The sequence below is a fragment of the Rattus rattus genome, chromosome 11, assembly GCF_011064425.1.
Source record: "Rattus rattus isolate New Zealand chromosome 11, Rrattus_CSIRO_v1, whole genome shotgun sequence".
NCBI lineage: Eukaryota > Metazoa > Chordata > Mammalia > Rodentia > Muridae > Rattus > Rattus rattus.
This window is the reverse complement of record NC_046164.1, coordinates 75490653-75513962: the sequence shown is the minus strand read 5'-3', so window position 1 is coordinate 75513962 and position 23310 is coordinate 75490653. Positions and strand designations below refer to the sequence as shown.

The 23310-nt window shown below is 49.3% G+C and overlaps 1 protein-coding gene and 1 pseudogene across 1 annotated transcript in view; one reads left to right on the top strand and one right to left on the bottom strand.

Moving 5' to 3' along the window:
• The window catches only part of Ccm2 (CCM2 scaffold protein), a 49534-nt gene that overhangs the window by 13821 nt on the left and 12403 nt on the right, over positions 1–23310 (bottom strand). The window contains exon 2 of the mRNA XM_032916033.1: positions 9531–9704. Coding sequence (XP_032771924.1) covers positions 9531–9704 — 174 coding nt within the window. The remainder of the gene's footprint in view (positions 1–9530; positions 9705–23310) is intronic.
• Positions 15494–16028, top strand: LOC116912123 (annotated as a pseudogene).

Here is a 23310-nt window from a genome sequence, read left to right as displayed (position 1 = left end):
GCCACCTGTGTGCCTGGTGCCCACGGAGGCAGGAGGCATAGGATCCCTGGAACTAGGATTACACACTGCATGTGAGGCACCACATGGGTGGTGGGAATAAATCCAGGGTCCTCTGAGAGAGGAGCCGCTGCTCCTAGCCACCGAGCTGTGTCTACAGCCTCTCAGGTCCCCCTCTCTCCCGCCCCCTGCACTTACAGATGGTTGTGAGCCACCACATGGGTCCTGCGAAGGGAATTCAGGTCCCATGAACTGTATTTTTAGTTTTTATTTTATAATTACTATATGTGAGTATGGTGTGCGTGCGCACGCATGTGTGTGTGTGTGTGTGTGTGTGTGTGTGTGTGTGTGTGTGCGTGTGTGTGGTACATGTGTGTACGAATAATGTGAATAAATGTTTTGACTGCATATCTATGCACCACATGCATGCTTGATACCCATGGGGACCAAAAGAGGGCATTGAATTTCCTGGGACTAAAGCTTTAGACGGTTGTGAGCCACCATGTGGGTGCTGGCAATCAAACCCAGGTCATCTGGAAAAGCAGCAACCACTAAAGATCTCTCCCACCCCTTCTATTTTTCTTGACAGGATCTTGCTATGTTCTGGTTGGCCTGAACTCACTCACTATACAATGCAGGCTGGCCTTAAACTCCCAGCACCCACAAGGCCGCTCACTACCGTTTCCGGGACATCCAATGCTGCCTTCTGGCTTCTCCAGGCACCAGGCGACACCCATGTGGTACACACACATTTACAGGAACTCACATACACACAATATAAAAAATACAGGAAATAACCTGACCAGAATCTGTGCTCTACATGAAGTAATATGTAAATAAAGATAAAATCAAATCTTCTATTTTCTATTTTAATTGCCCTAAAAGCAGCTGATTGAAAATAAAACCAGCGATAGTCACTGGGTGAGGGTAGCTTAAGAGTGAGTAAAACAGAAAAAACAAAAGTTACTTGGATGTGGGATGGACTGAGCATCCTGAGTATCAGCATGATGATGCCTGTGGTGGTTTGAGGAGCTATGGCCCCATAAACTCGCGTGTCTGAATGCTTGGACCATAGGGAGTGGCACTATTAGGTGTGGCCTTGTTCTGGGGGGGACGCCTTTGAGGTCTCCTATGCTCAAGCTCCACCCAGAGTGGAGTTCCAGCCGCCTCCCGGCTGCCTTTGGATAACGATGTACAGCCCTCGGCTCCTCCTCCAGCACCATGTCGGTCTGCACGCTGCCGAGCTTCCCACCGTGATGATACTGAACTGAACTCTGAACCTGTAAGCCAGCCCCCAACTGAATGTTTTCATTCTTAAGAGTTGCTGTGGTCATGGTGTCTCTTCACAGCAATAAAATCTAACTAAGGCAATGCTCAAAAGTCTCAAACTGTGCAGTGTTTGGGCTGCCAGGGATGCTCAACTGTGCCATAAGCATACAAACGTCCCAGTGCCAGAAAAACTCCAGGATCTGAAACACCGTCAGTGCTGACCTGGTAAGGGCTGCAGTCTTTAGTAGTAAAACAGCCACAACCACACATGAAACAGGGCTACACTGTCTGAAAGTGGGGAAAGGTTAGCTGTAAATGCTTTCTGCAATTCCCAAGGCATTAAATTAAATTAAACTTGTGTGTGTGTGTGTGTGTGTGTGTGTGTGTGTGTGTGTGTGTGTGTGTGTGAGAGAGAGAGAGAGAGAGAGAGAGAGAGAGAGAGAAATATAACTGTACAAAGTGCTCAAATAAAACCAGAGAAAGCAGAAAAGAGAAGGAAAAAAAGAAAACAGAAACCCAGGGAAGGCCAAAGGCTAACTATACTAAGTGTTAACCTAGCTACATTAGTACTTACTGTCATACAAGTGGCCTAAATATACCAATTCATAGAGAGACTGGGTACTGGGGACATAGCATATGTGAGGCCCTAGTTTTAATCCCAGTAAAAGGCACATACTCGGGGTTGGGGATTTAGCTCAGTGGTAGAGCGCTTGCCTAGCAAGCACAAGGCCCTGGGTTCGGTCCCCAGCTCCGGAAAAAAAAGAAAAAAGAAAAAAGAAGAAAAAAAAAAAGGCACATACTCACGAGGATGGGGAGATAGCCTATCGGGTAAAAACACTTGCTATACAAACACAAGGACCTGTGTTCAATCCCTAGAGTCAATGTAACAAGCTGGGCACAGTCCCATAGGTGCCTGTAACCCTAGTACTGTGGGTGGTTGAGACAGGAGGATCACCAGACTTGCTGGCTGCCTGCCTAGTTCAGTAAGAAACCCTGTCTCAAGGGAATATAGTAGAAAGTGACAAAGCAGGACACCTGATGCTCTTTTCTCTGGCCGTTGTGAAACTATAGGCTTATATACATACATCACGCCTAAGGAAAAAAGGACAGATACTGTCAGACTGACTTTACTTATTTTATTATATTGGAATTGTTTGTTTTGAGACAGGGTCTCTCTGTTACCCTGGCTGTCCTGGAACAGGCTGGCCTCTAACATAGCTCCTCCTTTCTCTGTCTCCTCGGTGCGGAGATTACAGGCGAGAACCACCCAGACCAGATTAGATTTTAAAATAAGGCAAAATCTAGCTACGTTTCCTACAAGAAAACCACGTTCCTTATGAAGATGCACATAGATTGAGAGGAAGGAGAAACGTTCTCTTGAGGTGGTGCTCAATGAGAGAAAACCAACGCAGTTTAACAGCGAAGATAAAGGTTTCAGATAAGGAAAGCGGAGGGAGCCAGGCCATGCTCAAGCACACACACCTTCGATCCCAGCATTGGAGGTGGGGGGGGGGGTGGGAGGTGGGGGATGGGAGGTGGGGGATGGGACGAATCTCTGTGAGTCGGAGTCCAGCCTGGTCTACAGAGCAAGTTCCAGGACAGCCAGGGCTACACATGGGGGGACCCTGCCCCCATCCCCCCCAAAAAGGGAAAGAAAGGGTAGAGGGACTAGAGGGTTAGCTCAGTGGTAGAGCACTTGCTTGGTGTGCACCATGGACTGAATCCCAGCACCATGGGGGAAATCAGAGATAAAAGAGGCAGATGCACTGATTAAGGAGTCACTTTTTGTTGCTTCATTTTATAGACAGGGTCTCACTGTGTAGCTCTGAAGGCACAGAAATATGCCGGCCTCTGACTTCCAAGTGCTGAGATTAAAGGCGTGTCCATCACTTCGACAACCTTAATCAGAAATGGACAGACAGGCAGATGACAGACCAGAGGGAGCTGGAAAGAGCTTGTTGTAAAGTGCTTACTGTGCAAGCCTGAGGACTTGAGTTCTCTCCCTAGCACTCAGTGAGGAAGAACATTCCGGTAATCCTGTGGGGAGGCGGGGGCAGGATGGTCCCCGAGGCTTGCTGACCAGCCGATCTAGCTAAGTCAGCAAGCTCCAGGTTCAGCAAGGGACACTGCCTTACAAAATAACATGGACGGCAGTGGAGGAAGACATCTGGTATTGACCTCTGGCCTCTCCACATGTACACACACACTCATGTCCTGAACGTTGCTCCCACCCCCATCCCCCAGCCAATAAGAAAGACAGAAGTGGCAGCACCGCCACTCAATTGGCTGTGCCTGGCAGCCACCATCAGTACCACTCAGCAAAAGCAAGCGGATTCAGTCTTCAGGGCATCCATTTACAGTGACCTACATGTTCTCGGCCATAAATACACCTTACCTTTGAAAGGGCCACTATACCATGTCTGCCTGTAGAAACAATCTACCAAAGAAGAGGAAGAACTCACAGGAGAAACAGACAATCTGGATGATCCAATGGTCTATTAAAGAAATAGAAACTAAAAGCCTCCCTAAACAGAGTCCCAGACCCAGACAGGCTCAATAGTGAATTCTACTGAATGTCGGAGAAAGGAATGGGGGTAGAGGGGTTTCAAGCAGGGCACGGTGGAGCATGCCAGTAACCAATGCACTCAGGATGTAAAAGCAGGGTCAGGAGTTCAAGGCCAGTTTAGTCTAAGGGGCTGGGAAGATGGGTCAGTAGGCAAAAACGTTTTCCATGGAAATGCGAGACCTTGAGTTAAAATGTCCAGAAACCACATCAAGTTGGGCATACGAACTTCAGGACTTCTACAGCAAGATGGGAGGTGAGAGAGGTGAATTCCCTGAGCTCAGAGCCTGCTAGCCTGGAGTACGCAGCAGCAAACAAGAGAGACGCTGCCGTATGACTATTATGACCAACGTCTGAGGTTGCCAGCTGCCTTCCACACAAGTGCACACACATCCACATGAACATGAGCACACACACAGCTAGTCGGCTAGTTATAGTAACACCTATCATCTATCGGGCACAGGTCTTTAATCCCAGCACTTGGGAGGCAGAAGCAGACCTCTGTGAGTTCCAGGCCAGCCAGGACTACATAGTGAGACTGTATCTCATTTACAAATCCTATCTTAAGGCTCTGGGAAGACTGTTGGTGAGGAGTGAGCGTGGGGGGTGGGGGTGGGGGGAGAACTTGAAGATAGTGAAGCGCTATCCTCTAAACTCTATCACTGCTATAGTCTCGGACTCACATCAGCTTCAGTCACGGGAGTCATGGGTAGAGGAGGGGCTCCTGGGATCCTACTGCATCACTGCTGAACTACTGACAGACCCTGGAGCGGAACGGTCATTTACTTGTGTCCCCAATTCTGAGCCCACCGCTTTTCAACAGATGACCTCAAACCATGCAGATGGCCCTGGTTAAACTAAGTGGGTCACGAAGCAAAATGAAAAGACAAGAATATGGGAAAGAGGTTTAATGAAGACAGGGTTGCAGACAGAATGATCAGAGGGGGACAGAGGGAGATGGGGGTACTTTGTACACGTATGAAATTGTCAAAGGACGAATTTAATTAACAAAAATGCCTGAAATAAAGCGGCAAAAATAATTTTAAAAAGAAAAGAAAAAATAATTTGTTAAAAGCTCCTTCAGATGCACCGGCTAGTTTTATCTAGAACTTTATTTAGCTAGAACAATCTGGAAGGAGGGAACTTCCACTGCAGAATGCATCCCTAAGACCCAGCTGTGTGACATCTTCTGAACTAGCGATCAGTGGCCCAGCCCACCCTGGTGCTCCTGGGTTCTATAGGAAAGCAGGCTGAGCAAGCCATGAGGAGCAAGCCAGGAAGCAGCATCCCTCCATGGCCTCTGCATCAGCTCCTGCCTCCAGGTTGCTGCCCTGACGTCCCTCAGAGATGGACTGTTAGCTGGAAGTATGAGCAGAAACAGCCTTTCTTCCTCTACTTGCTTTGGTCACAGCAGTTCATCACAGCAAGAGTAACCCTGACTAGGACAAGCGATCAATATGATATTGTATTATTAGCTAACTCTCCTATGTCAAGTGCTAAAACAAAGTCCCCTGATCTGTCTACAATCACACAGGAATCCTAATGTAGTTCCAAGACTTGGGGTCACTAATACAAGGCCCTGATCCTTTTCAGTGTCACCCAAAATCCGGCCACCATGCTTCCTACTTAGGCTCAAGGGACAAAAAGGATTCTATTTTTTTATCTTTTAAATTTTTTAAAATTTTAGGTGTGGTGGTGCACACCTTTAAGTCTCAGCACTGGGGAGGCAGAAGCAGGCAGATCTCTGTGAGTTTGAGGCCAGCCTGGTCTACAGTGCAAGTTCTAGGACAGCCAGGGCTACACAGAGAAACCCTGCTTCAGAAAAAACATTAAAAATGAAAGATTTTTTTTTCTTATATCTATGTGTGTGCAGGTGCCTGCAGAGGAAAAGAGTGTCGGATGTCATAGAACTGAGTTCTAGACGGTGTGAGCTACCTGATACGGGTGCTAAGAACGAGACCATGGTTCCTGTCAAGAGCAGTGAGCACCTTAGCCAAGCCACCTCTCCAGCCCAGATTCTACTCTCTTCAAATAGGTAAGGAATCTCACTAGTTGAGCCTTTCAGGGTTTTGTTGTTGTTGCTGTTGCTATTGTTATTGTTGTTGTATTTTGAGATACGGTCTTACTCTGTAGCCCATGCTGACATAGAACTCTGTGTAGTCTAGGCTGGCTCCCGCCTCAGTCTCTTGAGGGCTAGGATTACAGCTGAGCTAACACAAATCAGCAATCAACTTTATCAATAACAAAAGTCACAGGAGGGAAAGCAACCTCCCCACTGCCTCGGTCGACATGCTTGATCCTCTGGCCCCTGGACATCAAGGTGCCCAAAGCTTCCCAGAGCTCCACCTGCTCTGCCCACACATGAGAAAATGACAATCTTCAGAGGTTTCTAGAATTAAAGTTGTAGGTGATGCTGGCATTTTGGGACTGACGCTGCCAGCAAGCGCTGTGTGTGGTGTGGACACACGTAAGTCAGGGAGTCAGTGCAAGGGTGGGTCTACCTCCTAAGTGTCCCTTGGGTGCAAAAGAGCTGGTGGCTGGCCAGCCGCCACTTACTGAGTACACGACACAACCCTCACACCTTTTCAAGGTGCTGGTCCGTTCCTACGACCCTGATGAGACCTGACAGGCATTAGGCTGAACCTTCCGGCTTACAACACATTTGTCTCTGCAGCCAGGCCTCCTTCACGCCTCTCCATTTACTCAGACCTCCTCTACTTTATCTTCAATACCGTGGGGTTTGTTCTGTAGGGTGTGTGTGTGTGCGTGTGTGCGTGTGTGTGCGTGTGTGTGTGTGTGCGTGTGTGTGTGCGTGTGTGTGTGTGCGTGTGTGTGTGTGTGTGTGTGTACACACACATGTGGTGTACATGCATATGTGGAGGCCTGAGGTGGTTGTTGCTCAGAAGCTGGTCCTGAAGGACCAGCATTCCCAGCACCTGCCCACGTGCACACACACCTCTAACCTCTGCAGGCACTACCCTATACTCGACAGCACACAGACGCACGCTTAACAATGATAAAAGTAAATTTAAAAAGACAAAATGGGGTCTGTTACTTCATCACTAACAGCATGTCCTCTTGTCTTCTTTTTTTTTTTAACATTTATTTTATGTATATGAGTACCAGAAGAGGGCATCAGATCCCATTACAGATGGTTGTGAGCCACCATGTGGTGCTGGGATTTGAACTCAGGACCTCTGGAAGAGCAGTCAGTGCTCTTAACCGCTGAGCCATCTCTCCAGCTCCCTCCTCTTGTCTTTCTGAGAATGTCGTATACAGGCGTGTGCCGCCCGGTGACGACTTGGCCCACAATAGCTAATATAGCAATGGTTCCCTAAGATCAAAGGCATCAAATGGTCCTAACACTGAGGAACTCTGTGGCCATCCGAACATCCCCGTGCACCTCACAGTGATGTGGTGTAAAGAAGTTGGGATATATTAACAGCTACACAATAGCTATACAGCACATATATAGTATAAGTCATAATAAATGTGTATTAAATAAAAATAAATACGGTCAACCTGACAGAGTCTAGAACTACCTAGGAGACAGACCTGCAGGTGTGCCTGTGAGGGAGCTTCGAGACTGGACTACTGAAGTGGGAATTATGGAATTATGACAGGCCACCCTGACGGCGGGCCACACAGCAGCATCCCAGACCGGGTAAAAGGGAGAAAGTGAGTAGAGTGGGGCATCGCCATGCATCCCTCTCTGCTTCCTGCTGTGGTGCCACGGGGCCAGCTGCCCCACCATCCTGATGCCATGACTTCCTGCTATGACAATTCGCCCTCACACTAGGAACCAGAAGAAAAGCTCCCTCGAGTCGTCTCCATCAGCTAGTTTGTCCAGACAGAGAAAAGTAACATAACCATGCTACTGGTCCATGCATTCACTGTTATACCTCTCAGCATCTGAGTGCTCCAGCCTAAAACAGTTACAACCAAGTGAGGGCACACCACACACACACACGCACACCCACCCACACACACCCACACCCACACCCCCACACCCACCCACACGCACACACACCCACACACACCCACACCCACACACCCCACACACACACACACACACACACACACCCCACCCACACACACACACACACACACTCATACACACACCCCACACACACACACACCCACACACACACACACACACACACACACACACACACACACACACACCCACACCCCCACACACCCACACACACACACACCCCCACACACCCACACACCCCACCCACACCCCCCACACACCCACCCACACACCCACACTCATACTCCGGCACCCCACACGCACACCCACACCCACAGTCCCATCTCTTGGGGGGCAGGGGAAGGAAGACCTTCAGTCATGGGCAGCCTGAGACACATTTTATCTCAAAATAGCAAACCAGAGCCGGAGAGATGGCTGAGGTCTTCCGGAGGACCTGGGTTCCATTTCTCAGCAGCAGATGGGGGAACCCCACATCCCCCTCTGGCCTCTGTGGGCACTGGTGCATATGGTGTACAGACATATAGGTAAACAAAACATCCATGTATAAAACCAACCAATTAATTCATTTAAAAATCGTAAACACTAAAATCGCAGATTGCGGTTATCAGTTGAAAGCGGTTCACTGGCAGCCAGCAGCAGATGAGGCCACCGCCTCTCCTGCCACTCATCTCCTGCTCACTCCAATGAAGGACTGGCCGGCACAGCCATCTGCATGTAGGTCTGCGCGTGCCAATGTTCACAGCAATAAGGCTATCCAACAACGCCTTCCTCAGAACACGACCCCTATCAATCAGCACCCACGGCCCCCACCGCTGCCCTCACCCAAGCGCCATTGCTTTCAAATTCACGTGCACTGTCCTGGGCTCACTGTCAGAAGTCTGTCTCTAGTGTGTGCTTGTGTGCTGCTGCCTGTGTTTAAAACGAGGCTCTGAAGAGCCGGCTGAAGACGCACACTGGGCAGACTTTCCACCCGCTAGGCCTCGCTCAAGCTCAATGGCAGAGAACTCCTACGGTCAGCAGGGATCTTCTCAGCTACATCGAGGAGAAGCGACACTTGACGGTAAACCGTTTGTAGGAGAGGCCTATTCAGAGACATTCTGGGAGCCTGGGTCTCTCCCACCCCTTCGTGTGCCAGGCGTCAGTAAATCCAAAGCCCACCTCTCGGTGTGGAGGGTCTCGTATTTAGTCAGACATGGAGCCTCCTGAGCCACTGGCTCCATCTTCTGCAGGGACCTGACTCAGCTGGGGCCACCCACTAGGCTACTTCACTGCTTTCTTCTTTCAGTGGGCTCCCATTGTCGCCACCTCTCCTCTCCTCTCTGAATTCATGGCTATCATTTTATCAACTTATTTTCATTTTAGGGACACACACAGCTTGAGCCGTCTCTCGGGCACAAGCCTGAGACTTAAGGCCTCCAGCATTAGGCTGAGTGGGTCCTGGACAAGAACATGCTGTCACCTGCGAATCAGAGGAGGCAAGGTTTCCCTGTTCCACCCAATATCCACAACCTTCAAGGCAGAGTAGTGTCCTGCCAAACGAAGGTTCAGCAACCAAAGCTACGGACTGGGCCTGGGTTTGGAGTTTTCGTTATTTGATCCATCCAGAGGCAAGGCAGTGGGTAGGGCGCAGGCGAACGTGCTTACACAGAGCTGGCAATGAGCTGTTTGGCAGGCGTGCCCGGCGGCAGGCCCACGGTGACTTACCTTCACCTCCTTCTCAATATAGTCGCTCAGCAGTCTGTCTGGCTCGACTCGCTCAGGTAAGGCCAGCACCACAGTGTGTAGAGGGCGCCTCTCTGTCACCTTCTCATGGGCTTTCTTATCTCTACTCTTTTCACCTTTTAGGAATACTCGTTTAAACGGCGACACAATTCCAGGCTGCAGGCAGAAATGGCAATGATTGGAGGTCGTTATTCACACATTTGTGTTGTGCCTACCACTAACAAACACAGTGGCCAACACTATTAGCGCAGTCGCCGTGAGAACGGGAGACTGTCCACACCAGCCTGTGAGAAAGGACCAGCATGAGGCTGCAGCATGGCTCTACAGCCAACTCATATGCCGTGGTAGGGTAGGTGTCCAAGCGGACTCTGCCCGGAGGACAGACAAGCCTGTCAGTGGCTCCTGTCACACTCAGAAGGCAACTCTCGCTGTCAGGAAGCTATGTGGGGAACAGTCCCCCCGAAGACAGTCACACAGCAGAGCTCCAACTCCTGGCAGCTCTGCGAGGCCATGTCGTCTCAGCTCTGAGGGTGCAAGCGGGACAGGGTTGCCACCCACAATGCATCTGTTTGAGCGATCGAGGTCAAATGAACTCTAAGGAGCCTAGGCCCTAACAGAGCCCCGGGTTCTCATGCAGTTCCTTCCCTCTGGTAGGGCTCCCAGCTGGACACCGACACTCACAGTCTCCCACACACCCTGCTGGATGTGAGGTTAGCACCAAGGCTTTGAAGACTCAACCTGGAATCAAAATGAACTTGTGGGCTAGGGAGAGGGGAATCAAACCTAGTGCCTCCCAAAGAACGGTAACAGAAGCTATCCCTCGCTCTGCAGAAAGATGGCGCTGCCGGCCACTCTTCATCGCTCAGAAACCAAGTCACTTAATTCAGAGACCAAAGCCATGAGCAACCGAATGCCCTGACTGTTTTCTCTCTGCAGTAGGCTGCTGGGAGAGCTGTCAGCACTTCTGCCGCTCTCCCACTATGCTCCTAGCACCCAGGCAGCAGCTGGGAAGCCACAGCAGGCTCAGCTCTGACCTCCCTTATGCCCCAAACTAGTAACAAACGAAAAACATACAGAATAAATTATCGGGCAGGACTCACGCCGCCAAGGCTCCCAGGAGAGGCCACATGTGGGCTGCTCCCCAGCCTTGATCAAATAAGCCTCACCCAGCCTCAGAATGTCACCCTGCCCCTTAGCATCACATCCTTGGCCCGTTTATTCCACTGATCTGTTAAGAAGGACACAGCTCCGGGAGGCCCATTCAACAAATCAAACAGCAGCATGAGTCTTGGTGTTAGCGCTGTGCACGCAGCCATCATGCCTGCTGCTCTCCACAGGCTTCCCTCCAGCTCGGGGCCTCAGGCTTAGGGTGAATGCAGAACCCTCGGGCTCAACTCCTCCGGTGTGGTCTGAGCTATCCTGCTTCCTTCCCATACAAGACAGTTAGCCGAGCTACCTTCTCTAAAATGAGCTATGATCCTTGTAAGTCCTCATGAACAGTCCATCCGACAGCTACAGAAAGCTGAGCCTACACATTATAAGGTAGTTTTACTCACGACAATCCATTTCCTCTCCAACCACTGTCGTTACAGCCCGGCACCGAAGCCTCACTGTCTTCCACTACCATAACCACAGACTAGATAATGACCCACGACCCCCCACCCGCCTCTGCATCCATGCACCCAAGGCAGGAAAAGACGAACCCACAGCCCTGTAAATATTACAATATTCCACTCACGGGAGCTGATTCACCCGGCATCAGCCTCTGCGACCTGGAATAGTCTGTCATTGACCCTGCAGTCCTGCCTTGTCCACACACACACACACACACACACACACACACACACACACACACACACACACACACACACACACACACACACACGTGCACGCAAAGGGCAGCTTCTGGCACTTCCTGCTGGTGTGAAAAAGAATGAAATAAGACCACAGGAACTGGGCTGGAGAGATGGCTCAGTGGTTAAGAGCACTGACTGCTCTTCCAGAGGTCTTGAGTTCAATTCCCAGCAACCACATAGTGGATCTCAACCATCTGTAATGGGATCTGATGCCCTCTTCTGGTGTGTCCGAAGACATCTATGTAAAATAAATAAATAATTTTTTTTTTTTTTTTCCGGAGCTGGGGACCGAACCCAGGGCCTTGTGCTTCCTAGGCAAGCGCTCTACCACTGAGCTAAATCCCAACCCCTAAATAATTCTTAAAAAAAAAAAAAAATGACAGGAACTACAACAGCTGTAGCGGAGTGGTAAGCACAGGCCCTTGGGCTACTTCTCTGAGATTTCTCGCAGGCTAGCTTCACTCACACCCCCTGTGTAGCTGAGGACTCGGACCGTCAGGCCTGTCTCCTGATCCCCAGGCTAGTGCTAGGATTGTAGGCCTGTGTCACGTTTTCGTTTTGTTTGTCTGCAGTGCTTAGGACCCAGGGCTTTGCACACGCTGGTCAGGTATTCCTCCACTGTTACATCCCCAGCCCCTCCACTGTTTAATTTAGATTTTCATAACAGTTCATACTTGAGAAAGACTACACCGCTGCCCAGGCCTAGACTACAAAATTCAGAGAGAACAAGGTCTGTAGAAGGTGACAACCAGCAGAAAGGGCAGGAGACACTTCCACAGGGCTAAGAGGACCAACCTGACAGGTCCCCACTTGGAGATGAGTGAGGACAGGCTGTCTGTCTGTCCTTGAGGACTTTCCAGGCACATTCTCTGTGAGCTCCCACAACGTTTCCTTCAGCCCCAGGATGAGTTTAGACAAGCAATGGATGGATGGGGCAGGGGACCTCAGAGTGGGGTTCATATGGGACAACGATGAGAAGTGGTCACTTGAGACTTACCAGACAACCTGACAGTAAACTGCAGGCTAGAAATGGCCCCAAATTTAGCGACATATCTGAGCAACGCAAACCCCAGTGAAGACGGCTGTGAGTTGGTCGCCGTGGAATCTTTGGTCAGATAGCGCTCAGATTATACTGGATGTGTTATGTTTGATCCCTTTATTTTCCCTGAGTTCTTAGATGTCCTTAGGCATGGGCCATGAACATGATGCCCTGGAAGCTGCATCTCTACAGCCACAGTCCCTCACTCTGGGCAGAAGAATGTCTATCCACACCCCCACCCCCGCAGCCCCATAGAGCTCTTCCCTCTGTAACAGTTCCTGGCAGAAGACAGTGACTGAGGCTGGCTCCTATAGGCAGGCGGCTCAGCTCCGTCTGTCTGCCCTTCCAGTTGTCTGTCAGTCCAACTCATTATTAATTCACACATGGAAGCAACAGGGAACCAACTGAAACCAGAGGTTTGCCAAAATCAATCTCTAACCAAGCTCTCCCCCACAGACCACAGCCACGTGGACTGTTTCCATAACAGTGATACATACAGCCCAGTGTTGGGAAGGACCCTGGGGTGGCTTGTAATCCCATCCCAAAAGACAGAGGTGACACGGGCTACAACTCTACAGAGAAACCAGGCCAGACCCTGATGCCCCTACGGATGTCTCTCACTGTCTGGGAGTTCATTCTCCCCAGCCCCACACAGGCCTGCAAGTGCCCTGTCACAGCCATATCCCTAGTCTGGCCTTTGCAGCTTGTGTGGCCTCTAATGTGTAGCCTGTACAGACTACAATACGTAAGGAATCCCAGTGCAGAACCTTTATCTTGTGTGCCCACCAGACTGATAATCCAGGAAGGCGTGGGTGGAATAGTCAGTCCCTGCCCTCACGAGGGCTATAGTGAAGCAGAGAAATCAGGACAAGAACAAAGTAAGAGAAAGTAAACCCGTGGCAAAAAACAGCCAAGAGCCAGCGGTTCAGCAGCTTTTGGTGGCCTACCATAACGTCACACCACCTGGGTTTTGTGGCAGCAAGAACAGGAGAGCTGACCAGAATCGATGTCGCCTTGGTCCACTCACAGACTAGCCAGAAAAAGCACAATCCCCAAATCCCGGGCCTAAGTCTTGGGCCTTCAAGTCTAACTAAGCTCAGTGAACTGAAACAATCCCTCCTTACCATGGCCTCACTTCCTGGATCTCAGTTACCCAGTCTACTGTGATTGCTGAATACTAAGTGGAGAACTCCAGAGAGTAACAATTCGTAAGTTTAAATATATTTACGACAGGACAACGTTACAGCCCTACGTAATAATATACGGTGCTCATCTCTTTACTGTACTGGAACTCTAGCACAGACATGGAGGTACCGGGAAGAGTCTATATAGATACTGGGCTTAGTAGCCCCTCAGTTTCAAGCACCCTCTAGTGGGCCTTCGATGCACCTGTGTGTCTGTGGAAGGAGATGTGTCTGGCCCACAACTGAACCTTGGAGAGAACAAGCATTATGTGTCCCACCCCATCCCCGATGCCTCAAATTACCTGAATTGGTTCCTACCATGTACAACACTGAAACACAGCCCATAACAAGACATGACTGATGCTCTGGACAGGGCTGACCAACCCATTAGTGTTGCCTCAGCTCTCAGCTAATGGGACAAACAGTTAGGACAGCAGGACTGGAGGACAGCATTCAGACATTGCAGAAACAAACCTGGACAAGGAATGTGATCCTGAGGCAGGAAGACTGCAAGATCCCGGTCAGTCTGGGTCTCAGATAAAACACCAAGTGCTGAGGACACATGGGTGGGGAGAGCGGGTGGGGAGAGCATCTGCCTAGCATCCCAGAGCCAAGGAAAAAGGTGGAGGCTATGTCTCAGATCTTCAGCTGCTTTTTGTTTGGTTGATTTGTTTATGAGTCTGTTTTCGGTTGGTTTCTCTTTGAGACAGGGTTTATTCTATAGCTCAGGCTGGCTTAGACAGAATTCACAGCCACTTTTCCTGCTGCAGACTTCTAAGCGCCATGATTATAGGAGAGCACTGCCACACTAGCTCTTACCATGCAAACGTAAAGGAGATTACGGCTGAAAGCAAAGAAGCTAGATGTGGCGGCACACGTCTGTAAGGGAGGCAGGGGCGGGAGGACCTGAGTTCGAGACCAGCCTGGTCTGAGGTCCAGGTCAGCCAGGGCTACACAGAGATCCTGTCTCAATGAATGAATCAATCAGTCCATTAAGCAAATGGACAAATAATATGGGCAGAGTCAGATTTCAGTAACTGAGCAGGTCTTTAATTTGCTGTGATATCCCGTAGATAAATACACCAAGAACAAAAGGCAGATCTAGCAACTGCTGTTCTTCATTCTGTAGCACGCTACTGAGTGTGCATGGGTTGGACCCCAGAGGAGCAGCAGGGCAAGTGAAATCCCAACAAAGGCGAGGAGTTCCAGACCAAGTCTTCCTGAAGAAACTGAGTCCTCAGGTGGAAGGGGCAAGCCAGGACACAGGAATAAAACAGGAATGCAGGACACAGGAACGAAACTCCTGGACACACAGTGAGAAGTTTTCTAGAGTCTCTCTGAAAAGCCTCTCAGATTCTGTCAATATTTTTCCATTCTTTGCCATCTTATGCCCAAAACAGTCCTTCAAATTGAAAATGGGAGTGGGCATGTAGCCTGGTAGCACAAAAAAAAAAAAAAAAATCACCTCACTAGCAAACACGAAGTCCTTGTTTAATCTTTAGTGTCACAGAAAGAAGAAAGATGTGTGCGTGTATGTGTGTGTGTGTGGGGGGGGGTGGCAAGGAATCTAAAAACAAGAACAGAAAAATTATCCAGACAACTATGGTGGTACACCCCATGGTATTGGCCCTTGGAAGCAGGAGGATCTTGAGCTTGATGCTGGCCAGCCTGGGGTACACAAGGAGATCCTATCTCAAAAAGACACAAATCTCTGAAACTGACTCACTGGTCTTTTCATGTAGTGACTGTCCTCCACATGCACTATGGTACGGACACAGACAGACAGACAGACACACAAATGAAATGTTAGTGTCTGTCTGTCTGTCTGTCTCTCTGTCAGCTCCAGCAGTGAGCCTGAGTGTAGCAATGGGACCTCCAGGAAGAAAGAAAATCAGTCATCCCCAGATGGAGCTGAAGAAGAACTTGATTAAGCTCGGGGTCCTCGCCAGGTGGTCAGGGCTGTGACACAGAAGGGCTGACTCCGAGGCACCACCTCAAGAAGCAACGTCCAGTGCACGTACCAACCTCACTCTATCTGAGGAGCGTCCAGTGCACGTACCAACATCACTCTATCTGAGGAGCGTCCAGTGCACGTTCCAACATCACTCTATCTGAGGAGCGTCCAGTGCACGTTCCAACATCACTCTCACTCTGAGGAGCGTCCAGTGCACGTACCAATCTCACTCTATCTGAGGAGAGTCCAGTGCACGTTCCAACATCACTCTATCTGAGGAGCAGCGCAGAGAATTCCTGCAGCAGATCCGACTTGCCCAGAAAGAAAACGCAGCCATGAAGTGGAAGCTCCAAGTCAACCAGGACTAGTCAGCCACGGGCCAAAAAACAAGAGAAAATAAAAGCTCCTCAGGACGTAGCTACGGAAGATCTGGGAGACAGGACCTAAAGTTCCTACCTCTTCTACCAGAAGATTCTCAACAGCACCCAGAAGGATCTGGAGGACGCTGGAAAAATATTACCATGTTTCATTCTCCCAGACTCCTCTTCTATAATGGACCATTGACCTCCCCTGGAGGTATATATTGGGAAGGAGGAAGACAGAGAAACAAGTGACTCCTTCTGTAATAAAAGCTTTAACGAAAGAAAAAAAAGGCCAGTCCCTCTAGACTCCTGGGAAGCAAGCTCTTTCTTTGAGGACTAGTAAGTAAATGCAGCCACATATGCTAACTGTGTTCTCCTCGCAAGGCCCCAGGCTTAGCACACTATTCTGGATAGTGCTAGCAGTCCTGAGACAGAAGGCGCAAACCAAGGTACCAAAGCCCTCACGGTTCAGCATGCGTGTGTCATGTACTCTTCACCACCAGCTACTTGGAAGTTTTCACCTCATCCTAAGGCTACTCCAAAGCTCAATGCGAAAGGCCTGAGCATGCCTGTACCAGCCGCACAGGACAGGACACTAAAGACAGGGAAGGTGAAGGGACTGCCTCCCCTCCCCCAGTCTAACAGGAAGGCAGACAGCAACTGCACTGAGACAGCCAGAGCGGGCCAGGGAGGGACAAGGACTGTAAGGGGAAGAAGCCAGAGGGTCTGAAAGGAGACCTGTGGATGGCCCTGCACTGCTCTGTCCGGTGGGGCAGCAGGAGCCAGTCCCTACCGATTCCACCGATCATCCCTCACAGTCGCGTCCTGCCCAGGCAGCATTTTACACCAGCTCTAGCAGAGAGCATTCCTAGCTGGAGCCAGGGGTATGGGTGGGGGTGACTCCTTTAATCCCAGCACTCAGGAAACAGTGGCAGAGGATCTCTGAGTCCCAAGTCAGTCAGGGCTACAGAGTAAAACCTTGTCTCAAAAAAGCCAAAAGCAAAGCAAACCAAACAAAAAGGAGCCCCTCCTGCTGACCCCACAGCATCACACACAGCCTCACGCACAGCAACCAGCTCCCGGCACTCCCTGCAACGCCTGTGACACATTCACTTTTTTGGGGACGTAGCTCAGTTACCTAAGGTTCAGTCCCCAATCCTCATAAAAGTCAGTGGAGATGAAGGCAGGAAGATCAGAAGTTCAAGATCATCCGTAACTAATGCCAGACTGGGATATTAGAGATTCTGGGGGAGGGAAGGGAAAGGACCTGGGCATGTGGACCAAAACATGGGCACAACATCCCCTGTGTACATCCTACCTCAGGGCTCCCAGGTTCTGGAGGAATGCGATCAAATGGGATCTCCGCCTACTCTCGCTAAGCCCCCAGGAGTCTTTTTTTTTTTTTCTTTTTCTTTTTTTTCCAGAGCTGGGGACCGAACCCAGGGCCTTGCCAGGGCCTTGCGCTCTACCACTGAGCTAAATCCCCAACCCCACCCCCAGGAGTCTTAACCCCACAGAGGCTGTGCTGGGGGCAGGCCAGGGTCCCTACTGGCAGCCCAGTCCTGTTATTCATTCATGGACTATTGTGCACTCGAGGGATAAGGCTCCCCCAGAGTTCCCTCAATTTCTCAACTCTACCTTCCGCCAACTTTCAACTGTACCCTTAGAACTCAAGAGACTACAAGTCCACAGGAAATCCTTTCCCTGAAAGACACAAAACCCCAAGGCCTCTCATTCCTTCAGGTAAATGAGTGCATCAGTCTGACCTCAGCGGACAGGACAGCACCCACATGCAGGCCCCAATCTTGGTCACCACCGTCCTCCAGCACTGTAAATGAGACACCCAGCATCTCCGAGCAGGGCTCAGGGTTCCAGTGAAAGCACATCCCGGAAGCAGCTTGAATGTTGGTTCCTACAAGAATAGTCCTTCTCACACTGAGTCTGAACCTACCTCGTTCTCCATGGGAGAGTTCCAGGGGCACTAGAGTTGGAAAAGTTTCTTTGGAGGAATCCTGGGTCCTCCCCTTCCGCAGACAGCCGCAGTGCCTTTTCTAGCCCCTTCTGAGATAGTTGAAAAAGATGATCAGATGCTAAGCCCTCCTCTAAAAAACACGAGCATACAGGAAGGCCAGAAACCACAGCTTCCTTCTGCAAGGCTTACTGAAGTTGTTTACAGTTTTAAGAACGCTTAAAGAGCAACAGCGTCCAGAAGCTGTTGGCCCCTTCCAAGAAGACAGCCTGCGAGAGACACAAAGGAAACTAGCAATCCTCTCCGAGGCTCAGAGCACATCCCAGAGGCAGCACAGGCCCCCGTGGCATTTCTATCCAACTCTGCAGTGTTGCAATCCATTGCTCAGGGGTGTTTCTTTGGACGTCTGACCATAGGCATGAGACAGGGCTACCATCAGGGAGGACCCCAGGCCCCCAGGTCCCCAGATCCCGGTGGCAGGGGGACAAGGACAAGCCTGCTCCACATCCTGTTTCAGCACTTGGTCCCAACAGCAAGGCCTTTCTAGGTGCACTTCCTGGTCCATTTCCGGTGTGCCTAGTGCTCAGCCTATACTGGCCCAGGGCCAGGAGACCTGAATTTAAGTCACCGACTTGCAACAAAACAGTGTGTTCATAAGCAAGTTGTTTTAATTCTCACAGTTACACTTCCTCATCCGGGAAAGGAGAAGTTAAATTTATTATTGATTAAAGATCCTTACAGCTGAAAGTTCCAGAAGGGCTTGCAACAGGAATGGCTATTTAACTGGTTAACTAGTATGACTAGCTATACCCACAGACCAATTAGCAAATGTAACAAAATGCAGATATTCCTGGCCCTATGGTGAATTAAGCGCCCAGTAAATCCATCATAAATTAAGTAAAAAACCTACCTAAGCTCCCGTGAAGCTGCATCTGCCTTAAACGTGCTCAGACCGCCTACATCAGCCCATCAAACACCTAATCCAGCAGTAGGTATTTTTGTAATCTATTGAAATTCTGTATTCTGAAAGTGAAAATTGTGTGGGTGCCTTCTGTGTCATCATAAAGCTGAAATCCACTAGGTGAAACCATTCTATAAGGAAGCCATTAGCCATTTTATGAATTCCACGCTGAACTGAATCAAAAGGCTAACATGTCCTGTCCAACTTTGTCTGTAAAAAGGGCAATTTCATAGTTTTGCTTCACTGACCTACAACAAATAAATCTAATCTTTCCTGGTTCCAAAAAGCTGCTACCGTAGACCAATTCTGTGTTTCAAAAACTCAGAAAGCGCGGAACAGTGGGAGAGCATCCCACACACTCATGACTCAGCGCCTGACACCAACCGGCCTGTCACGACCTCAACCGGAGCAGTCACAGCCTCAGGCTCCTTTCTAAACGCTTCACAGAGTGGAGCCAGGTATCCCTGACCATCACGACAGACAGACGTGAAGGAGGCACAGGAGGCCACACTGCTTTTGTAATTCCAGGCCCACCCCAACGTGACTTTAAAGGTAATTCACACTAATCCACCAATCAACAGGATCCTCCCTCCACAAACACAGGGAAAGAGAAGGCTACAGGGCAAACAGGGAGAGGCATTCAGGGAAAGCTGTTTAAGGACAGCTACAAAAAGAGAACAAGTATGCTGTCTTAGAGGTTACAAAAAGTCCATCAGGGTCATAACACAGACATAGCTAAACCAAAATGAATGGCATGGAGTTGGGCAGACTGGGATTGGCCAACATCTGCCTGTTGCTTGTAGCCCAAAAATACAAATGAATATTTGTTCTATTTTCTGATGCTGGAGATTGAAGCCCCGGGTCCTTGTGTATCCTAAATATGCACTCCACCCCTGGTTGCAGGCCCCTTGGTCACCACCGTCCTCCAGCACACTGTAAATCAGACACCCAGCATCTCCGAGCAGGACACTGGGTTCCAGTGAAAGCACATCCCGGAAGCAGCTTGAATGTCGGCTCCTACAAGAATAGTCCTTCTCACGCTGAGTCTGAACCTACCTCGTTCTCCATGGGAGAGCTCCAGAGGCACTAGAGTTGCACCACCTGCACTTTTACAAATAAGCATTTGTGCCAGGAATGATGGCACCCACTTGTAATCGCAGCACCTGAGAGGCAGGTCAGCGGAGAGAGCTAAGGGCCAGCTTTGGCTGCATGGACCAAGGCCAGCAAAGTGTTAGGTCACCAAAAGAATTCCATTCTCAGTAACAGAATTCTATTAGAAAAAGCTGCTCCAGGCTGGAGAGATGGCTCCACCATTAAAGGCTAGTCTCACAACCAAAAATACAAGAAAAATGTGTTCTAAACCAAGCATAATGATACACACTTTTAATTCAAGCATTGGGCAGATAGAGGCAGAGAGATTTCTGTGAGTTTAAGACCGGCCAGCCTGGTTTATGCAGCAAATTCCAGGCCAACTAAAGATACCCAGCAGATCCTGCCTCAAAAGATGCAAAACAACAAACAACAACAACAACAAAAACCTGTTCACTTGCCACAGGCCTTTAATCCCAGGACATAGGAAGCAAAGGCAGGTGGGTCTGTAAGTTCAAGGCCAGCCTGGCCCACAGCGTGAGTTCTAGGACAGCCAGAACTGACTAGAGAAATCCCGTCTCTGGAGGAAGAAGGGAGGAAGGAAGGATACACTGCTCACTCCATGATTATAGGATTTTGAACTTTTCACTATAAGCTTTGCAAAAATTCTTCTCTTTTATTGCTTAAGTATCTATGTAATGGCCTGAAGTCTAATAAAATACTTTCTACCTTGTCCTTACAGAAGGTTGTTCTGTTGATTTTATTTTATAAATATACGTGTTTGCCTGCGTGTGTGCCTGTGCACCAAGGCTATGTCTGCTGCCTAATGTTACGGATGGTTGTGAGCTGCTAGGGATTGAACCTGGGTCCTCTGGAAGCCAGTGCTCTTAACCACCAAGCCATCTGTCTTCAGCCCCTTCAGGAAGTGTGCTGTGGCGACTGGTCCTATGGAGAGGGAGGTTGGACATGAAATCCCACTCCGACACAGCAGGGGAGTTATTAGCAGCTCATAGCTGCCCCTGATAGGTCAGCCATGCTCCAGTGGAAGGCTGCACACCCATGAATATATGGGCAGTACAAACTGGACTTTGTAGATAGGAGATTAAAAAAAGACACAAATGTGGGGGATAGGGAAGGAGGTAGGGCATGAGAGGAGTTAGGAGGAGTGAATCGGACAAAATTCTCAAAGAAATTATTTTTAAAAAAGTTACTAACATGAGGAAGGCTGAGGACATAGCTCTGAGCTAGAATGCTTACCACGCATGTACTACAAAGAAAAATATGCGTCCTGGTTTTGCTGTCATAGCTGCTCAGACCTACAACCGGGAGGCTAAGGTACGTAGATAGTCATGACTTCAAGGACAGCCTGGACCACTAAGTTCCAGAAGTACTGGCTACAGAGTGAAACATTGTCTAAAAGAGAAAAAAGAAAGAAACTCTTCTGAATGAGCTCTGAAGCCTGCTCCATAGCAGGGAATTCATGCCTGGTACTGAAAATCCGCCCAAAGCCCAGGAGACCCGAAGGGGAATCTACTACTGTTGCTTTGGCAAAAGAAAATGCTGTCATTGTTTCATATATATATATATAAAATGTGTGACTGTTTTTACCTGCATTCATGTCTCTGTACTACAACCTCATTGGTGCCCAAGAAGTCAGAAGAGGGCACTGGATGCCCTGTAACCAGGGTTATAGGTAATGTGACCACCAAGTGCTCTTAACCAGTGAGCCATCCCTCCAGCCCCTACACATTCATTTTTACACTTACAGCTTTGTGATGTTCTCCGCCGTGGCCAGTGGGCCATGATTAATGCAGAGACTCATAACTGGTCAAAGTTAGGAGTAACAGCGGAGTGCTCAGCCCCGAAACGCGACCTCTGCAGCACCACGGTAAGGATCAGGAATGACGCAGAAGAGGGAACGGAAAGAAATGTAAGATCTGGAAGATGAGGAGCCCGTGACACGCTGTCTTTGGGACCTGTCGTGGTGTTAGATGTGAGGGGTCAGTGGTACAGTCCTGGTAAATAACCCCACATCTACATTGGGCAAGTATCCAAGTTAAACCTGGTGAGTGGACAGACAGACAGCTCAGCATGCAAGAGTGCGGTCCACTCTTGCAGAACACCGAGTTCAGTTCCCAGCACCCACACTGGGTGGTGGTTCACAGCCAGTGGCTCACTTCTGGGCCTCAGAGACATTCTACTTAACATACACATAAACACACACATATGCACATTACATTCTGTAAGCTCAGTCACAGGAGAGCTTTTTTTTTAGGAAGGAGGGGTTCAGAAATACACTGTGTACAGGTAGGAAATTGTCAAAGAATACAGTTTTAAAAGACTAAGACGTTTAGGCTGCAAGATCTCAAGCTAAAGCCAGTGTGTACTATATAATAAGATAGTGTGAAGACAGCTAAGTTAGATGAAGGGCAAGGCAGACAAGAGGAGGGGAAAAAGGAAAAGAAAGAAATTCAACTGGAAACAGTTTAGCATTACCTTAAGAAGCTAAATACAGCGAGGCACGGTAGGTCACAGCTGTAATTCCAATACTTAGGAGGCTGAGGCAGAACTGCTTGCTGTGAGTTCAAGGTCAGCCTGGGACCTTATCTCTAAAATCAACAAGTAAGACCAGGCATGGAAGCTCAAGCCTTTGAACCCAACACTGGGGATGCAGAGGCAGGTGGATCTCTGTGAGGTCAAGGCCAACCTAATCTAACAGTGGGTTTCAGGACAGCCAGGGCTGTGACGACAAACAAACCCTGCCTCAAATAGTAATAACATTAACAACTTAACTAAAATCCCTACTCAAGGCAGGGAATACAGCCGTCGTTCAGTTGGTAGAATATCTGCCTAGCTAGTAGGAGGCCCTGGGTCCAACACCAAACACTTAAGTCATGAGAGCAGGAAGATCAGGTACTCCATGTCCCAGATACGCAGATAGCAAGGTTGAGGCCACCCGGGGCTACGTAAGACCTTGTCTCAAAAACAATGCTGCCAAGACCTTAGGAGGCAGCTCACTCGAGTTTTGCTTTGAGGACAGATCTCATGTACAATCTGGCTTCAGCTTGTAACCTTCCTGCCTCTCCTCTGGAGTTCTGGAATTACAGGCATGCACCGCTACCTCTGCCCTACAGCTTCTTCTTCTTTTTTACGATTTAATACACACACACACACACACACACACACACACACACACACACACACACACACACAGAGGAATTCAGGACCTTTTTGACAGGTCCCATTCCCAAATGTCCATGTCCAGTGCTGGGACCAGATCCAATGCTGGGGACCAAACATTTACCACTGTTAGGGGAGAAATTGAACATCCAAACTGTAGCAGAACCA